Source organism: Manis pentadactyla, chromosome 5 (assembly GCF_030020395.1).
Source record: "Manis pentadactyla isolate mManPen7 chromosome 5, mManPen7.hap1, whole genome shotgun sequence".
Lineage (NCBI taxonomy): Eukaryota > Metazoa > Chordata > Mammalia > Pholidota > Manidae > Manis > Manis pentadactyla.
The window spans coordinates 35,637,725-35,654,893 of NC_080023.1; the positions used below are offsets into that span (position 1 = coordinate 35,637,725).

The following is a 17,169-nucleotide window of genomic DNA, read 5'->3' on the forward strand; positions in this document are numbered from 1 at the left end:
CACAAAGTATTTTTGGAAGTAGGTAAGTACTTGGAAAATTGGAGAAGCCATCAGTACAAGATATGGGGGCCTGAAATCATTGTAGCTATTATGGTTACTCTTCCGTCATGCAATGTTGACTTCTTGAACCAAGGCCTGAAAATAAATAACTGCTAGTCTCTGAAGATAGGGACATGCTGCTACAGGATACATTATGTATTGGAAAAATAGTTACATATTTTGGTACAAAAGCTGTTACTGAATATTCTGAGCAACACAGCAACAAATGCAAAAACTGCATATTGCCAAAAATACCAATATTGAAACATCTGGGTTTTTTCCCTTTTACTTTCTATAGTTGTCCTTTTCCACCCCAAGTCCAGAGTAGCTTTGTTCCTAGGCTTCTAACAGTGCCTATTCCATTTCATCCTGCTCTCCATCTTTAATCTACACATCCATCCTGTCTCTTTTTGGCTCGTAGAGCTTCAACAGTGACTGAGTATACTCAGAGAAAGTTGGAATGTCTTTGGTTTGGCATTCAGGGTCCTATACAATTTGACTGTTTTAATCATGCCTTTGTTTCCCTTTGATGTGAATCCCCTTACTTCATCTGGTGCTCTGATAATGGTTCAAACAAAGCGGCCAATAGCCTTCTTCATCTCTGTTCAAGATAAACTCTCTTTCCCCTTTTCTCACTCAACCCACATGTAAAATCCTTCTCAGACACCTCTGCCCACACAAAGTTTTCCCAAAATTCAAGATCTAGCTCAAGTTAGATAGCACAATTTTCTCTCCTTCTTTAAAATCCACATAGCATTTGATATAGGAACCACTACTTGCACAAAAATCTAGAGACATTGAGATCACACAATCTAAACCCTTCATTTTCTACACAAGATAATTTCTTACCTGTGCTTTATACAGTTCTCATCTTATACTTTTTTACCTGTCACGTAATAGGTAATATAATCTCAGCAAATATTTTGTGAATTTATTAGATGATACTTTAACAAATTACCTTCCTCAAATGGAACAAAATATCAGCAGATAATCACTTTGGAGGAGGAGATGCAGGGCATTTTGACAGGGTCCCATAAGAATCACAGCAGTATAAAAATACTGTTTTTAATCCCAGCTAATTTTGGCAGACATGGCTGATCCTTGTTATGCCAGGGAACTTCAGGGAGAGAGAAGATCCTCAGATGGGGTGGGCTCAGGGGTGGGATAGCATCTCTATTTCACATGTTCCTGGGTGTATATGTATATTTCATCTGAAAGCATAATGGTCTATTGGCTTGTGTTAAAGGTAGTTTTGTTTTGGGCTACCTCAATATAAGACCCATGACAAAAGAGCTGTGTTGGAATGCCATGAACTTCCTAGAAGCTAGCCTGATTTTAATTGCTGTATTTATTTCTGGAGGATATATACCATCTGCATGTACAGTATAACTCAAAGTGCTTCCAATATGCCTTTTATCCAAGTAACATCACATCAGATTATTTTTCTGTAAATGTGATCTAGAGTAACATCTATAGATCACAAACAAAACACAGACATTTTGCAGCACTTAACACTGTCAAAAGAACTGAAGATTTTATTGACAGTACTTGGGAGCACATTGCTATGAGGTGCTTACATATAGTAAAAATGTTCCTTTCCAAAGTGTTACCACTGTTAAATCACTCCAATGCGAATTTAAGTGTCATGCTAATAAATGGCTACAAAGTAAGAACCCACCCTGGAACAAATACTTAAAAGATGCACAGTATTCACAATTGAATTACATTTAATTGAAGTGGTTTGTATAAATTACTAGGGGTCTATTTGACAGATACAAGAAATAAAATGTAAAATTCCTACCTTGTGTCTGTTTCTTGTTCACTGCATTATCAGCTTTATGTCGTTTCTAAAGTTTAAAAGCAAAAAGAAAAACCATGAAAAAGTGGATGAGGTTAATAAACCAAACACAACAGAAGAAGGATTTCTTTTAACTTATGTTTCTCAAGACTTCATCCTTCCATGCCCATATCAATTCTATAAGCATCTGGGGCTATGGTGATGGAAAGAATCATAGGGTATACAGGGATTTTTAAATGGTAAGTGCAACCCACAGCATCTTGATATACTCCTCTTCTGGGAGCACAGGTGCGTGGTCCTCAGGGGGACCTTATATATTTATGATTGAACTGTATTGTACAGGTAAGATTAAAATTTTAACATACAAGAAAAGTTTGAACTGAAAGGCTGTTTTAGTCTTTTGCTTAAATAACTCATTTAAAAAAGATTACCACTGGGAATTATCTATAATAGCTACCATTTAATAATGGTACTGAAATATTTTCAGCTTCTTATGAAATTCATTATCTGAGTAGATCCTCTATAATTTAATGATACATTGATGTCTGTCAGTGACTAGAACCAAGTACATGTACCCTTTGCATGAAGCCTCTTCTATCCCCTACCTGCCCCCTGCTGACCCTCTTTCCCCACCAAGGAAAGCCACTGAATTATATGATCCTTTTCTTCTTCCTCCTAAAGGTACCAAAACAACTAAATGGTGAACAGGTGACTTAGTCTAAGTCTAGGTGGGTGAATTTGGGGGGTCATATAAGCCAGGGTTTTATAGCAGTGAGAGAAACAGAAGGTCAGAGGAAAGGTGAGAATATGAGTGGCCAGCGAGGTTTTCCATGGTTTCTGGCTGAACTTCCAGCATCAAGTCTGACACATCAGCCTCCTCTGACACTGCAGAAAAGTGTGGAGTGTAATTAATTCTGAGCTCAAACTTTCTTATATAAGGCCCAAGATCAGATTTAGCTGCACATACCTGACTGTTAGGGGGGTTGGAAGAATGTAAAATAAATGAGTTCCTAAGTTTTCCACTTGAGAAGAAACATAGTTTTTAGAATCGCAGAGCACATATGAACACATTCTCCAAAAGAAAAGCCTACAATTGTGGATAAGCACTCCTCCAAGACAGCAACACTCAGGAGTGGCATAACAGCCGGCAGTGAGGACTCAGTTCAAACACAGCCACTGAGCTGCACAAAATTCAAACAGTATTTGAAATGCCTCTGTGGAAGGCTTGTTGAAAATGATTCTCTGCCATGTCCATACGCAGGAACATACTACAATTCCTGTCCAGAATAAAACACTCACTAATAAAAATGTCATAATATAGACTTTTGGAGGCAAACTATTGCTTTCTAAAAGTAAGCATTTGATTGACCAACAAATGTTCTTATATGAATTTTAAAGTTCTATTAAATTTGTAGTGTCTGTAGAGAATATTCTGTAATTGACACAACCTTTAAAATACTTACTCTTCTTTTCTTTCTTACTAAAGATCTTAAGAAAATTAGAAAGGAACCCAAGATAAATTTTGGTCCAAGGCAAATTTAGGTATTTGAAGGAGGTGCAAATATTTCTAAAACACTGCACATCAATGATTGACAATGGCTAGACTTCCAACTGAAGGAGAAAAACAAAAGCTAATTAATGAAATGTTCCACTTAAACAAGAAATTTAATCTTAGTGAAACCTAAGGAGATACTGAACAATACTTTCCATCTACAGAGAATTCTTGTGCAGGAGCACCTCTTTCCTTAACCTTCCCATCACAGAATAAATTAGGTTACTTGTCAAAACAAGTGTGTTGAATATACATAAGGACCTACAGACAGGCAGATTCTAATCTTATGACTACAAAGAGAAAGTATCTATATCCTAAAGAGATTATTCCTTCTAAAACTAACATCTCAGAAAAAATAGTTATTCTGAGTTCAAACACCTTCAATGTCCTCTAATTAGAATTAATTTAATATCACCAAGAGTTTGTGAATTATTTAATATTATCAATATTTGATTGAAAGTGCACCAATAAAGTGTGTGTATAAATAGTGCCATGAACTTTAAGATACTTAAGTATGCAATGTTGATATTCCCTTCTTCTGGGAGCCCTTCCCTCCCTGCACATTTTTTACCACATCATTGCCCAGGTACACCTTGGCTCTCTTTGTCTTCTTGTTATTCAGCGATGGAATTCCTCAAGGCTTACTTCTGTCCCCTCTTTGCTTTTCACTCTACAGTCTCTTCCTAGTTCACTCATACCTGCAGTTTCAGTTATAACTGATACATAAACATATACCAGCCAAGATTCTCAGCTGAGCTCCAGACAGGTATACCCAGTTGGTTCCCTGACATCTCCCTCTGGCAGTCTCAATTATTTAATTCTTGTAATGATTGGGGTGGTTATTTGATTAATGTCAATCTCCTCTACTGGACAAGCCCCATCACGGCTACTTTTACTTGGTAGCATATTCCCAGTATTCAGTCCCTGAACATTATAGGTCCTTAATAAGCATTTGTTTTGTAATGAATAAAGTTTATCAATGTTTAAGTTAACAAGCATATAGCAAAGAAGGCATGTTGTTAGTGGTGAATATTATCCATTTAACAACCACAATTAACCCTTACCATAAGAATTGTCAGTTGACGTGATGCAGTTTTTTAAAGTACGAGTTCCCCATCAATTTTAGAGTATTTTCAAGTAAGTATGTATGTCATTTGCTACTTACATACAAAAATAGGATTAAGCTGTCCAAAGCATCAAGGGTTAAAATGCACTGGGGTGGCTAAGTCTTAGGTAGCTCACATAGAGGTAATTCTTACTGGTTTTTATTGTAAATGTTTATTAGACTACAAGGGAAGGTTTACTAGAATGTAGGCTGTTTTATTCACTGCTGTAAGAGTGGTAGATATTACTAGTCTCCACCAATATCTCCTCTATTTCCATGAATCTCCCTGTTGTAATTCACTAGTTCTAATATTGGGCTGTAAGCAAACATGATGTGCACCATTTCTGGGCCAAAACATAGAAGTAGTGAGACCTCTCTTTTCTTTTTTCCTATGCTCTGGTGACCCCAATATTTCACAGAGCAGAGCCCTCATTCAGCTGCAACCCTAAGTGAATACATGAAAAATGTTGTCTTCAAGCCTTCCCTTCCTCCTAGACAAAAACCTGCAGGGTCTTTGAGTATGTGAAAAATAAACTTAGGTTTAAGGCAGTGACATTTGGGACAGGGTTCTCACTGCAGCAAAAGTTGATCACATCCTGCCACATATCCTAATGACACTTAAGTATTGCTTCACATATTTTTGTTGAATGAATAGATGTTTTCATTATAATTACTGATAAAGACATTCTTTGACTATCTAAGCTGTTTGATTTTTTCCTTTTTTCTAAGGAGTAATATTTCAAACTTTCTATCACCTTATACATCGATAAAAATTTGTTAAATCATTCTTACAGACAATTTGTATTCAAATTTTTAACACTGATTTTATTGGAAAACTACTTCAAATGATACTATTATTGCCCTTTTATTATTATTACATCTTTCCAGAACTGCCTGATTTAGCTTCTTTCCTATACTATCCAATTATTACATCCTGCCAATAAAAGTTCTTTTAAAAAACGAACTTTGGGATACCATTTTGTTTACTATTTATTTTCATAGAGAGAGGTACTAGAAACCATAGTGAGACTGCTTAAAGTTTTGCTAGGGAAAAGTAAAAGAAAAGATAGGAGAGGCCGCTTAGAGCAGTGATTATAAGGTGGGGCTCTGGAGCCAAACTGCCTTGTTCTGACAGCCCCAGTTATTAGCTGTGTGACCTTAGGAAAGTTATCTTACCACTCTGTGCCTCTCTCCCTCATCCATAAATTGGGGGTAATAGCAATAATCCTTTAAGGGGTTTTGTAAGATTCAATAAATGTAAAGGGCATAGAGCAAGTACACTGATCCAGAAGCTCAATAAAATTAATATTATTGTTGATGACTTGCCACCATAATACAGAGTAAGGGCACTGGATGGGATAGGGTTCTGATTCCACTGATTTCTTAGACCAGTTACATGATCTTTCTAAACCTCAACTTCTTTACCTTTAAAATGGGATTAATATCTATCTTTCAAAGTTACTGAAGGAATTGAATTAGAAAACCATTTGCAAAAACAATACCAAAGTGCCTAGTAAATAACAGATGCTCAGTGAAAATTAGGTTACACAAAGGCAAAGAAAAGGTTACAGTAAAGACCATTCCTTATGGACTGCCAAATCCAAGTACAATTAAAAGATGTAACAGGTCTGCGTGGAACAGTACAGGAATAAGAAGAGAGTCCCTTAAATTTTCAGCTAGTGGTCCCCATCAGGCATGTCATTTCCCATCCAGAGGACTATCATGTTTCTCTCTTTCTCTCTCTCTCTCACACACACACACACACACACACAGCTTCTATTTGTACTCTTAGACACTTAGATATCTCTGACACTGATGATCTGCATGGTCAGTTGACCTACTTATAATGGGTCTAGTGATGCTGAGGCTCATGTGTCCTTAATGAGATTCCAATTTGATTCTCTACAGAAATAACATCAATGTTTATACTTTAAATTGTAGCTTTCTTAAAAATGTCTCAGTCTTTCCTCACTTATTTGACTTTCCTAACACTTGACAGAAGGTCACTTCAAATAGGTAAAGTATTTAAAGTGCACGGAAAAAAAATACTAGTTTCCTCAACTAAGGTAGTTAAAATATAATAAAATAGAGAAAGAGAAAAACCTGAATTTATTTGGGGGAACTTATTTTATAAAGGGGAACTAACTCCCTTTTCTTTACTGCTACAGAATAATAAAAATAGCAAATTTGTGTCACCTTATTTTAATATAATAAAAGGAAACTTACGACTACTAAAATTAAATGAAAAGGAAGCAAAGGTATTTAGTAAGGTGTAAACAATGGTATATAATTTTAAAAATAAAAAATACCAAAAAATCATTTATGTGTAGATAATTTGGAAATTACTATGTTTAACTTGAATAATGTTTCATTTGCAAATGGGGCATAACTGAAACTAATGTTGAAATACAGCTTCCTCAGTCAGTTATTACATTCAAGTTAATTTCTCTTCATTACTAAACTACAAAGATAGGAAAACACTATAACAAGCTTTCTATGATATTAATCCTACAGAAACTGACAAGAATTAATGCCAAGGGTGGGAGTCTATTCTACTTAGTCTTAAGTTAAACAGGCATTTAAACAGTTTGGGCCAAGAATAAAACAACAAAAGATGAAACTAAATTACAATATGTATATAAAAATAACAGCCATAAACAACTTGTTTATGAAAAAATTAAATACTTACAATATCTTCTATGATCTCTTTGATAGCTGCCACAGCTAAAATAAATAAGAGAGGGACCAGTGTTGTATAACGACCTGTTGGTGACACATCAGGTATTTGCTATTTGAAGGGGGGGAAAAAGAGAAATCCAGTGAGAACCAGCAAGTTTATAATATATATAAAAACAACAAAGGTAAGAGTGCCTCTTAAAATATGCCTCACTGATTTTAGTATCTTGGCAGACTGACAGTGGGTGAGGCAATTTGCTCCTATTAGCAAGGCAGATCATGTTTATCAGCTTCAGGGCAGGCAGTTGTATGTAGGACTAACTCCTACAAAGGGGGATTGGTTAAAACATACAGAATATTCATATACTAAAATATCAACAACCATTAAAAATGATATTTTACAAACACAATGAATCACATGGGAAAACATCCACACATTATTGTATGGATAAAGCAGTCTATACAACAGGTATACTCTATGATCCTCTTTTTGTAAACAAAATCAATAAACAATACTTGGGAGAAAAAGGAAAAAAAAAAGATCAGAAGGATATAGGATATACTCCCAAGTTTTAAGAGAGTAGTTGCCTCTGGGTGGTAGAATAATAAGAGTTTAAAAATTTTTTCTTTATGCTGTGCTGTGTTTTCTAATTCTTTTTACAACAAATATAAGCTACTTTTTCTCAAAGTGAAACACTTTTGTAAAAAACAACTAACTCAAATACAAAAAGAAACAAGTTTTAAAATGGTAATTCTTGTATTCTAAGGTTCAGATTTGACAGTGTTACTAAAATAAGTATTTTAAGAAAAAGTCCCATTCCTCTTCACCATCCAAAATGAACAGTCCCTGCCACATCAAATTTAAAGGGTGTTTAAGATGAAAATGAATCAAAAGGCTTGAAGAGGTAGTAGAATTCTGTCTTGTAGCAGGAGTCAGAAAGGTCCACCCAAACCAGCTTATATCTGTGTTTAGATAAGCTTTGGGAGACTGGTCCTGGGCATAACAAAAACATTTACTAATATCTGAACATCTGACTTTGACCTAAGATTTTATGATATGACTTTACCTGAAGCAGTGCAATGAAGAGAAAAAATGAATTAGCAGCTCTTCTGAACTGAGAGTAGAGAAATCTTGGAAGGAATGTGATTATGTTGTATTTTGCCGTGCTAGAAAACAAAAATGAAAAGTAGCATAAAACTTAATTACTCCACAATCAGCACATGCATTTATAAAATTCTATTACTACCATATAAAAAATTAGATGATGAATATTTGCCCTCTGTTTTAAACTATGAGAAAACTGCAAATGGTCATTAACCTAAATGAAAAAGAGTAAAAGGAACTGTCTGAGTAAAACAATACTAAGAGTTTAATTTTCTGCATAACATCTTTTGTTCTTTTTGGTCCATTAACATTACTAGGAGTAGATTACAAAAAAGAGCAAGTTTAATTAAAAATAGTAAATGATTTGTTAATAGAAAATAAAATCTTGCCACAAAAAATCAGCAATGTAAGAAAGATTAGAAACTTTAAATAGAGATGCCTTCCCTGGATGATTTCAGAAAAATGGGAGTTTTCTGGGGTTCTGTTTGCATTTTCTTCCCAGTCCTTCTAGGAATGTGGCTAGGACTACACAGAAACACACCAGCTATTTCCACATCAGTAAGATGTCATCATTGAGGTCTTGGAAACATCCAATCATCCTCTTGTTAATTATATAGAAAAGAGATGAAGGGGCACATGCCACACTCCACAAACCGAGAAGTTACTCTAGAATTTGAAGTTGTAAATACTAACTTTAAATGAGCATTTCTCAACTCTAGGAATTTTGCAGTGGAGAAACGCTGGGCTAGTATGGTGGTGTTCACTTGGCTCCTGAGCTACTTCAGTGAACAGTGCTTGTAACAGGGGTACTTTTGTATTATTGTTGGAAGGAAAATAAAATAGTTGAAGTAATTTTCACAGCCCTGCATTCTTCAACATCATACTACATGGTGGAACTCTCAAAAGCCAATATGTAAAGACTATTTAAGACAAAGGAGTTCTTGGTGAAAAATTACAAAGACCTCTTTAAATGTTAAAATGTGTTAACCCAAAACAATAATTCATTGTTCTATTAACAGGATTAAGACAAAGACATTTAACCATGACCAGCATTCATTATTCAGACACTAGATGTAGAATTGGTAAAGTATGGCTGCTTATCCTTTCTGCTCCTTCCTGCTTCCAGATTCTTAGTAACAGCTCTTTACTGGCTAGAAGATGGAGAAACAGCTGATTTACACTGTCTCCAGTTAGGTCTCAATAATTAAGCGATTTAACTGAAAGCTTTTTGCGAGTATTTTTGTCTTGGTCTGAGCAGGGTGCTGCTGTGACAGCTGGTCCCACATCTGTCTTTGGTAGGTCCTACCTCACATGGTTATTGCAGAATTTTGTCAGCTGGGGCTGGTTGATGAATATAGTTCGCACTTCCTCCTGGTCAGCCAGTGAAGTCTTTTCTGAGACATCATCCGTCTTCTCATAACCTTAAAGAGAGAAAGTCTTCTTACTTGGCCAAAAATGTTTTGTTTTAGGTGTTCCCATCTCTGAGGTCACCCACACTTTCTAAGTGTGTAACCTTTCCATCTTAAACTTTCTCCAAACTTTCAGGGCGTCTCTCCTTGCTGAGATGTACTTTTTCTTTCTTAAAGTAACTTTAAATAAAACTTTTACTCTTCTTCAAAAAGAAAAAAAAAATGTTTTGTTTTATTATCCAAACCAAAAACACATTTCATAACTATATATTCTAGAATCTAAAATTTATTAAAAGCTACATGCTTCCTCTCTTACTGGTTGTTTCTCTTATAATGAAAAGGAAAATCCCTACGTCTAGTATTTCTATTAAATTTAAAGGGCAGCATTTAACAGCCATGTAAAAACTGACCCATTTCAAAAGTAGTAATATCAATTTTCAATTTTTCCCCATAAATATCCAACTTATTTCCTTACATTATATAAGAATGTGTCCACAAGTAAAAAAAAAAAGAAAATCAAACTGGTTTATGTACAGCTTTAGATAAGACTAACAAGACTGGTAACTTAAAATATTTTTAAAAAATTAAAGCACACACATTTAAGGCTTTTCTGTTTTTGTTTTGTTTTGGGTGAGACAGAAAAAAGATAAGCATTAAGGTTAAGTAGGCAACCACCATGATTATCTAACTCACTGTGATCATCTTAAGCTTTCCACTAATTCAAATTTATGTTCACAATGAATTTTAAATTTCCTAAGACCACTTCAAGTAGTCTCACAATTACTGTAACAATACAACAGATTCAGGCAACTTCAGTGGGGTAACACCTTTCCTAACTACATACTCAATGTTGGTAACACTTGTAAAAAATACATATAAGCTCTAAAAGAACAGAAAAAAATTTTAACTGCTTTTTTTAATCTTCTCATGAGAATTCAGTGAGACTGGAATAGATTAGTCCCTCGCCCCTTTCCTGGACAGGATCATGGCCAACATTACCTTATCTCAAATACCCATTTTTCTTCTACTTTCTTCCTAGCCAAAGATAACTCCTCCATGGGACCTGGGGTGTCTTCTGAAGCATTCTGGATGCAAAGGCAGTGAACCTTCTGTGTGTTCCCAGAGCCCTTGGTACCCTCCTCGTCCCCAGAAAACACTTACCAACAGGCTTTATTGCTGCCTGCTTGTGAGTCAGTCTCCCTCCACTCGAACAGGAACTCTCTGGGGCCATGGATGGGATGTTACTCATCTTTCTAACACTAGTACCAACAAACAGCAGGTGCCCAATAAATGTTTGCTGAATAAATAAATACCAGATGATAAAGGAGTGCTTATTCGGCCGTTATTTTTAGGCCAAGCAAATGCTTCTCCACTCACTGATAAAGACACTAGTGACAGCCCAGTGCTGGTAACACTCTTCAAGAAAAACCTGCCTGTGGGGTCCTGTTGCTATATGAGATCAGAAAAACAATTTGGACTCTCTACACAGGAGAGGCATGCGAACTTAGGGGCCACGGGGGTGAGGACCGGCGCAGGGTGTGCAGGGGCGTGCACCCAGAGTGGTAGTGCTGACGTACAAAGGACAGGGAGGCAGGGAGGCCTGGTGCTGAGAAAGCACGCACACCAGCGCTCCAAGGGCCTCTCCTGCTCCTGAGGAAGTCTGGATCACATCCTCGGCTTGGCAGGGAGCTACTGAAAGCTTTCCAAGCACAGAGACAGAGAAAGAGTCACATTTTATACTCATCACTTGAGGTCACATGGCTCCAAATTAAGTACTGTCATATCCATTTTACAGTTTTAGACACAGCAGCTTTGTCGGGGGTCACATGGTTAATAGTTATCTTTCACTACATCATGTTTTAAATTAGATGCAAGCTTGCCCCCCTAGTTTTATATAATCAACATTTTTCATATGGATTGCTATAGACTGAATATGTCTCCCCAAAATTCATATGCTGAAATCAAACCCCAATGTTATGGTATTAGAAGGGGGGGGTCTTTGGAAGATGATTAGGTCATGAGGGTCATGGGTAAGTGCCCTTATAAAAGGGACTTCAGAGAGCTCCCCAGCCCTGTCCATCATGTGAGGTTACAGTGAGAAAACATCTGTCTGCGAACCAGGAAGTGGGCCCTCATGAGACAGTGAGTCTGCCTGTGCTTTGATCTTGATTTCCCAGCCTCCAAAACTGTGAGAAATAAATTTCTGTTGTTCGTAAGCCCCCAGTCTATGGTATTCTCATATAGCAGTCCAAATGGAATAAAACATGGATTATCAAATAGCGGCTCATTAATCTTAAAAATTCTTGAAAATCTTTTATTAGGTTTTTCTTAATGACAGCACAGAGACCATAGTGGCTCCTGACACCTTGACCAGACAAAGAGCCTCAGGAAAACCAGCTCTCCACTCTGCTCTGAAATAATGTCTTCAGTTGTAGTTCTGTAACTGGACTTCTGAGGGCCTGTCCCTTGGATGTTCTTAGCTGGGAATTTAGGTGTTACTCCTCACCTGACATATCCATTTATACTGGGGTCTCAAATGCTGTCTGTGGAAATGGACATCACATGCCATCCACACATATTAATTTGTATTCAAGAATTTCTATGGAATACAGGGCTGTCCTGGGACAAAGAGATTAGAATCAACCCCTTCCCTTAAATGGGAATACAGAGTAGTTAAAACAATCCTAATGAACTAGCAGAGCCTCAACCAAGGTCTGATAATAAGAGACCTCTGAAAAAAAAGTCACCAAAATGAGGTGAAAAGCCTAGATAAACTGGTGACTTATTTTCTAGAGTAGGGTCAGTAAAGGGGCTGGGTGGTTCCAGGCAAAGAAAATTGCTTATTCTGTAGGCCTTCTTCATTCAGGTGCCATGGAAAGATGGTACACATGAAGCTGAGTTGACAAAGCAAAACCCTTGGGGCTCAGGCAGTGGGATTCCCTGAGCAGGTGTGATACTGAAGGGGGAAAGGTCGTCTGCCCTGAAAGCAGGGAGTCAGGCACTCAGCCAGGGGGAACTGGTGGCCACTCCCACCCCATCTCCTCAGGGCCCCAGAAAGCTCAGCCACATATCTTCCTCCATCAACAGTAACAGACACCCACAGGCACCTGAGGCCCTGTTGCGGGATGTCTGACAGCCAGAGGCTGCGGGAACCACCTTGTGCTTGCATCTGATTCTCTGCTCCTAGCAGGTGGTACAAGCTAGCAGTGAGCAGGTATAGCGAGTATGTCAGTGAACACACCCAACCTCAGAGATACTCAGGAATGTTCTGTGAAGGTATCTGGGAAAAAGCCTGGCATTCATACTAATTTGGAATTTGAGAGCTTGTTACAATTAGAATTTCCAATGGACTCTTACCTTACATTGCAGAAATAGGCAAGTTAGGTCTGGACATATCATTCCAGACTCCCTTAGCATCTGATGAATTACCTATGCCACTGGTAGTTAGATGATATGACTCTAACAACCTTGGGCAAGCACAGCTTAATGGACCCAATTCCACAACAGCAGTAGAGGGGCCCGTAGAACCAAAATCTTCACAGTCTGTTGGAACACTTTGGCCATGGGGCCACGATCCTTCAAATCTGGTGGCCAACATTTCTCTCTCTTCTGCAGAGCTGAGAGCAGTGCTGCCAACGCCACCCCTCCGGTTCACCCCTTCCTGACTACCTCCCATTCTGACTGACGTTCAGTCTGCCAGTGGGATTACCTTCAAACCCTACAGGCCTAGACTCAAATCTGCCCCTCTTGCAGGAGACTGCTTCATTCGTGTGTCAGTCTTATAAAACTGTAAGAAGACAAGCTCGTTTCCTCACTTTCAAGTTTTTGGGGGCATCTCAGTATGAGCCCCAAGTACAGATACACAAACCTAATGATGAGAGTGACACCAGACACACACTCCCCACCATATTTTGGATTCCCGAGGAGTGTCACTTAGACATTCACCCCAGCGTCCTCCATGCGTACTCAGTCACTGGACATCCACTAATAGCATCGTAACTCTTCTTAAACTAAAAGTTCTACAGGGAAACTGTTGGGAGGCACATTCACACATCCATGACTTTAAGGAACAGAAATGAGCAAGGCTCACTGGTGGCTTCTGAAATTCCTCAGCTTCTTTCAGTGTTGCGCCCGCCAACGTCTGTAATGTCTTAAAACCAGCCAGAATCAAGCCAGTCTCCCCAAATAAACTATTCTAGACTAGCTTTTACTGAAAGGAGACTTTTCCTTATTTAGGCCAAACAGAGTGGATAATGAGTTAGTGATTCAGAATTCCAGGTATCTTGAAAATTCCATATTTAGCATTTGTAGTATCTCCCCTGATTATTATTTCCCCCAGCAGGAAAGCAGTTTTGTTTTCTGAATTGTGGTTTACTACTTCAATTAAGGGCACAATTACTTAGTATTTATATGATAAATGACCTACTATGAGCACACACCAAACCAAGCCCAATTCTGCATTCTTAGTTATAAAATGACCAAACACTATTTCAGGACTTCTGAAGGACCAATAATTTCAATATAGGGAAATCAAGAGTCACATATCTTTACACTACACTGAATGTGCTACAGGAAGACATTACTTTGTATTACCAAAGAAGGGTGTATAAGGAACATCCTCCTGGTGACCATCTCAGTTTCCATCAATAATTTTAATTATTGAGAAAGTGTAGGATGCTGATGGGCCAGGCCTGAAGTTAGCAAGTGTTCATCTTCCTCTAAGAATGCTCGATAACTGAACCCACTCTGTGGTGTGTGGTGAGCTCCGGCTCTTCTACTGATGATTTATGTGACCCTGTGTGAACCACTTAATCCCGGGGTTAGTCTCTTTCCTTGTAAAATGAGGAGGGTAGAATAATAATCTGATGTCCTGTTCCAGCCCTGAAATTCTGTAAAATTAATATCTACTAGGCACCAGGAAAAAAAATGTCAATACCCTATCTGCTCAGAAAAGGGAAATTAAACAAAAAAAAATTTTTACATACTTGAGCCAGATGTTTCACAGCCAGAACTGCCTTACATAATGTCGCCTGAATTCAGTCAAAAGTCAAACAGTGCTTTGTGATCATGGTTAAATCTCCTTATCTGAAAAGATAAATAGGGACTATAATCTGCTGCCAGCAACTTTCTGGCACCGGCCTGTTGACCAGTGATTGGGTTACCTGCCATGTTGACATACAGTCTTCCTGCTCAGATTCATGGGCACATGTTTATATGCACATAGTATAAAGTAACAGAGAAGAGAAACACGGAAGTGTTTTTTTAAATGAAAAGCTTTTAGTCCTTTCAGTCACTATAGGAACATATCTCTGAAATTTTCCATTTCATCACAAACATCATGACCCAATCAGTAAGACCCTTTGTTCATTAGTTCATTCATTCATTCAACGAATTACAACATAAGTTGAAATAAGTACCTACCATGTGCCAGGCATTTTTTTCTTTTGTAAAGCTGAAGAGATGCAGAAAATAAGATAAGGTCCCATCTCTCAGAAATGTATTTTCTAGAGAAGAGCAAGATACTTACAGATCAGGGTAAGTGTGAAGAAAATACAACACATGATTAACTGAATGACAGGTAGAATGTTGTGCTTTAGTTTCATCATCTGTGTAATGGAGATGATCATAGTGCCAACCTCAGAGCGGGGTATGAGGACCTGGTGAGTTAACATGGTAGCTAACACTGCCCAGCATTTAGTTAGCTGGCCTTACTGGTGTCGCTGTTACCACTCCTGCTGTTCCTGCTTTATCCCCAGTGGTACAGGAAGACCTCTCCGAAGAGGCCGAGTTGGAACCTCAATAAGGAAAGACAAGGGACAGTGTAATCCCAACTGGGGAAGAGCAGGAACAGAGCCCTGGAGGCCAGAATTAGGCTTGGTGTTTCCAGGAACATGAGGACCAGAAACAGTGAACAGGAGAGCATCAAACAACAGAGGCAGGGCCAGATTGGGAAAAACAGTAAGACACCTGAATCTATATTCTTCACCGAAAACTTTTAGGCAGGAACATCATTTTGAGGCTCTTGTGAAAATCCAGGTAAAAGATGATGGGGCCTAGATGAAAGAGTGGTGACAGAGGTGAAATAGATGTGTGCGTGATTTTTGTGAGAGGTGGAGCTGGTCTGACCTTTATAACCTCTCCAAATCTCTCATGGTTCCACCACTGTATGATGCCACACATACCCACTGTCTGATGCTCCTGCAAGCAAATGCCCAAGCCTCGAAAGAGATTTAGGATTTTAAATACAACAAACGATAAACCACTTAATAGAATTCTCTTTATAGTCAAACAACTGTGCCCTTAAATATCATGCCTTTACTCTTTATAATATGCTAATTGATAAAACTGAAAACATAAGGTATACTCAAGGAAGGTAGTACAGAATTGTGACTACAGGCACAGACCATGGGGTAAGAGAGACAGTTTAGGTCCATCAGTTTTGTGCCATGTCTATCTTAGACAATTACTTAACTCTAGCTGTCTACCGTCACAAGTTTTGTGGGGATCAAATAAGATAATGCATAAGCATGTAAGGCGCTCAGGACAGAGCCTGCCCTTATGCACATACAAAAATCCTAGCTATTATTTTCATTACTGAAATCAGAAAGGCAGGCTGCAGGACCAAGGAATAGGCTTTGTAGTCAGCTCTGTGTTCAGATTTGGATATGACACTTCTACATAACACTGGGCAAATTATTTTATGTTCTGAGCCCCAGTGCCCTCATGCATGAATGTAGCTATTATGAGCATTAAATGAAATTATGTTATCAATGTAGCACAATATTTGTTCGCTCAAACAGTTAATGTCACCCTATCCTATACACAGAGATTATAAAGTTAATCTCCCCCTCAAAATACTTGTGATGGGAAAAGACAGAAATTTTAAGGACACTAACGTAGATATTAACATTTACATTTTTTTACATATTTAATTAAAGCTGTGACCAGTGACTAAATCTAGACAGTAAAATAATGGATTTTACCCTACAATTTTATTAATTAATATTAAATAAGGACATGTTTTCCCCAAATTGTCATCTGTATGGGTGGGGGTTATGCAACAGAAAAGCAGGGGTGGGTAAGTAGGAGGGAGAAGAGAACAAGATACAAAATCATTCTGTTGCCTGGTAATATGGTTATAGAACCACTCAGTTTTTGCCGACTCAACTTCACTGCAATTATAAATAAAGCTATAATTGAAGTCAGAGTATCTATTACATTGTCTCTTAAATACATTCAGGAGAGTCTAATATATGCTTTTACTCAATGGCTCCAATATTTGACATTAAGAGACCATAAGCATTGCCCATATTTCTTTACCTGGAATAAGGTCATCAAACAATCATGCTTGCAATAGCCATGGATTCTAATAAAAGAATATTAACTGGAAAACTAGCCAGAGACTTTAGAGGCACAACTATAGAACTTAGGTGTGATCAGAATTAGGTGCTACTTAGTAAGAAATTATGAGTATTACCCATGGTC

The 17,169-nt window shown here is 37.8% G+C and overlaps 1 protein-coding gene across 4 annotated transcripts in view; it reads right to left on the reverse strand.

The window, feature by feature from the left end:
* Positions 1-17,169, reverse strand: part of ATP8A1 (ATPase phospholipid transporting 8A1) — a 216,983-nt gene that overhangs the window by 180,308 nt on the left and 19,506 nt on the right. For 3 of the 4 annotated variants that reach the window (XM_036905468.2, XM_036905471.2, XM_036905469.2), the window contains exons 2-5: positions 9,582-9,696; positions 8,238-8,337; positions 7,184-7,282; positions 1,841-1,886 (exon numbers count right to left, since the gene is read on the reverse strand). In XM_036905468.2, the coding sequence (XP_036761363.2) occupies positions 1,841-1,886; positions 7,184-7,282; positions 8,238-8,337; positions 9,582-9,696 (360 nt within the window). Of the gene's footprint in view, positions 1-1,840; positions 1,887-7,183; positions 7,283-8,237; positions 8,338-9,581; positions 9,697-17,169 lie in introns of those variants that run through there. The other variant, XM_057502184.1, reaches the window with a different exon arrangement.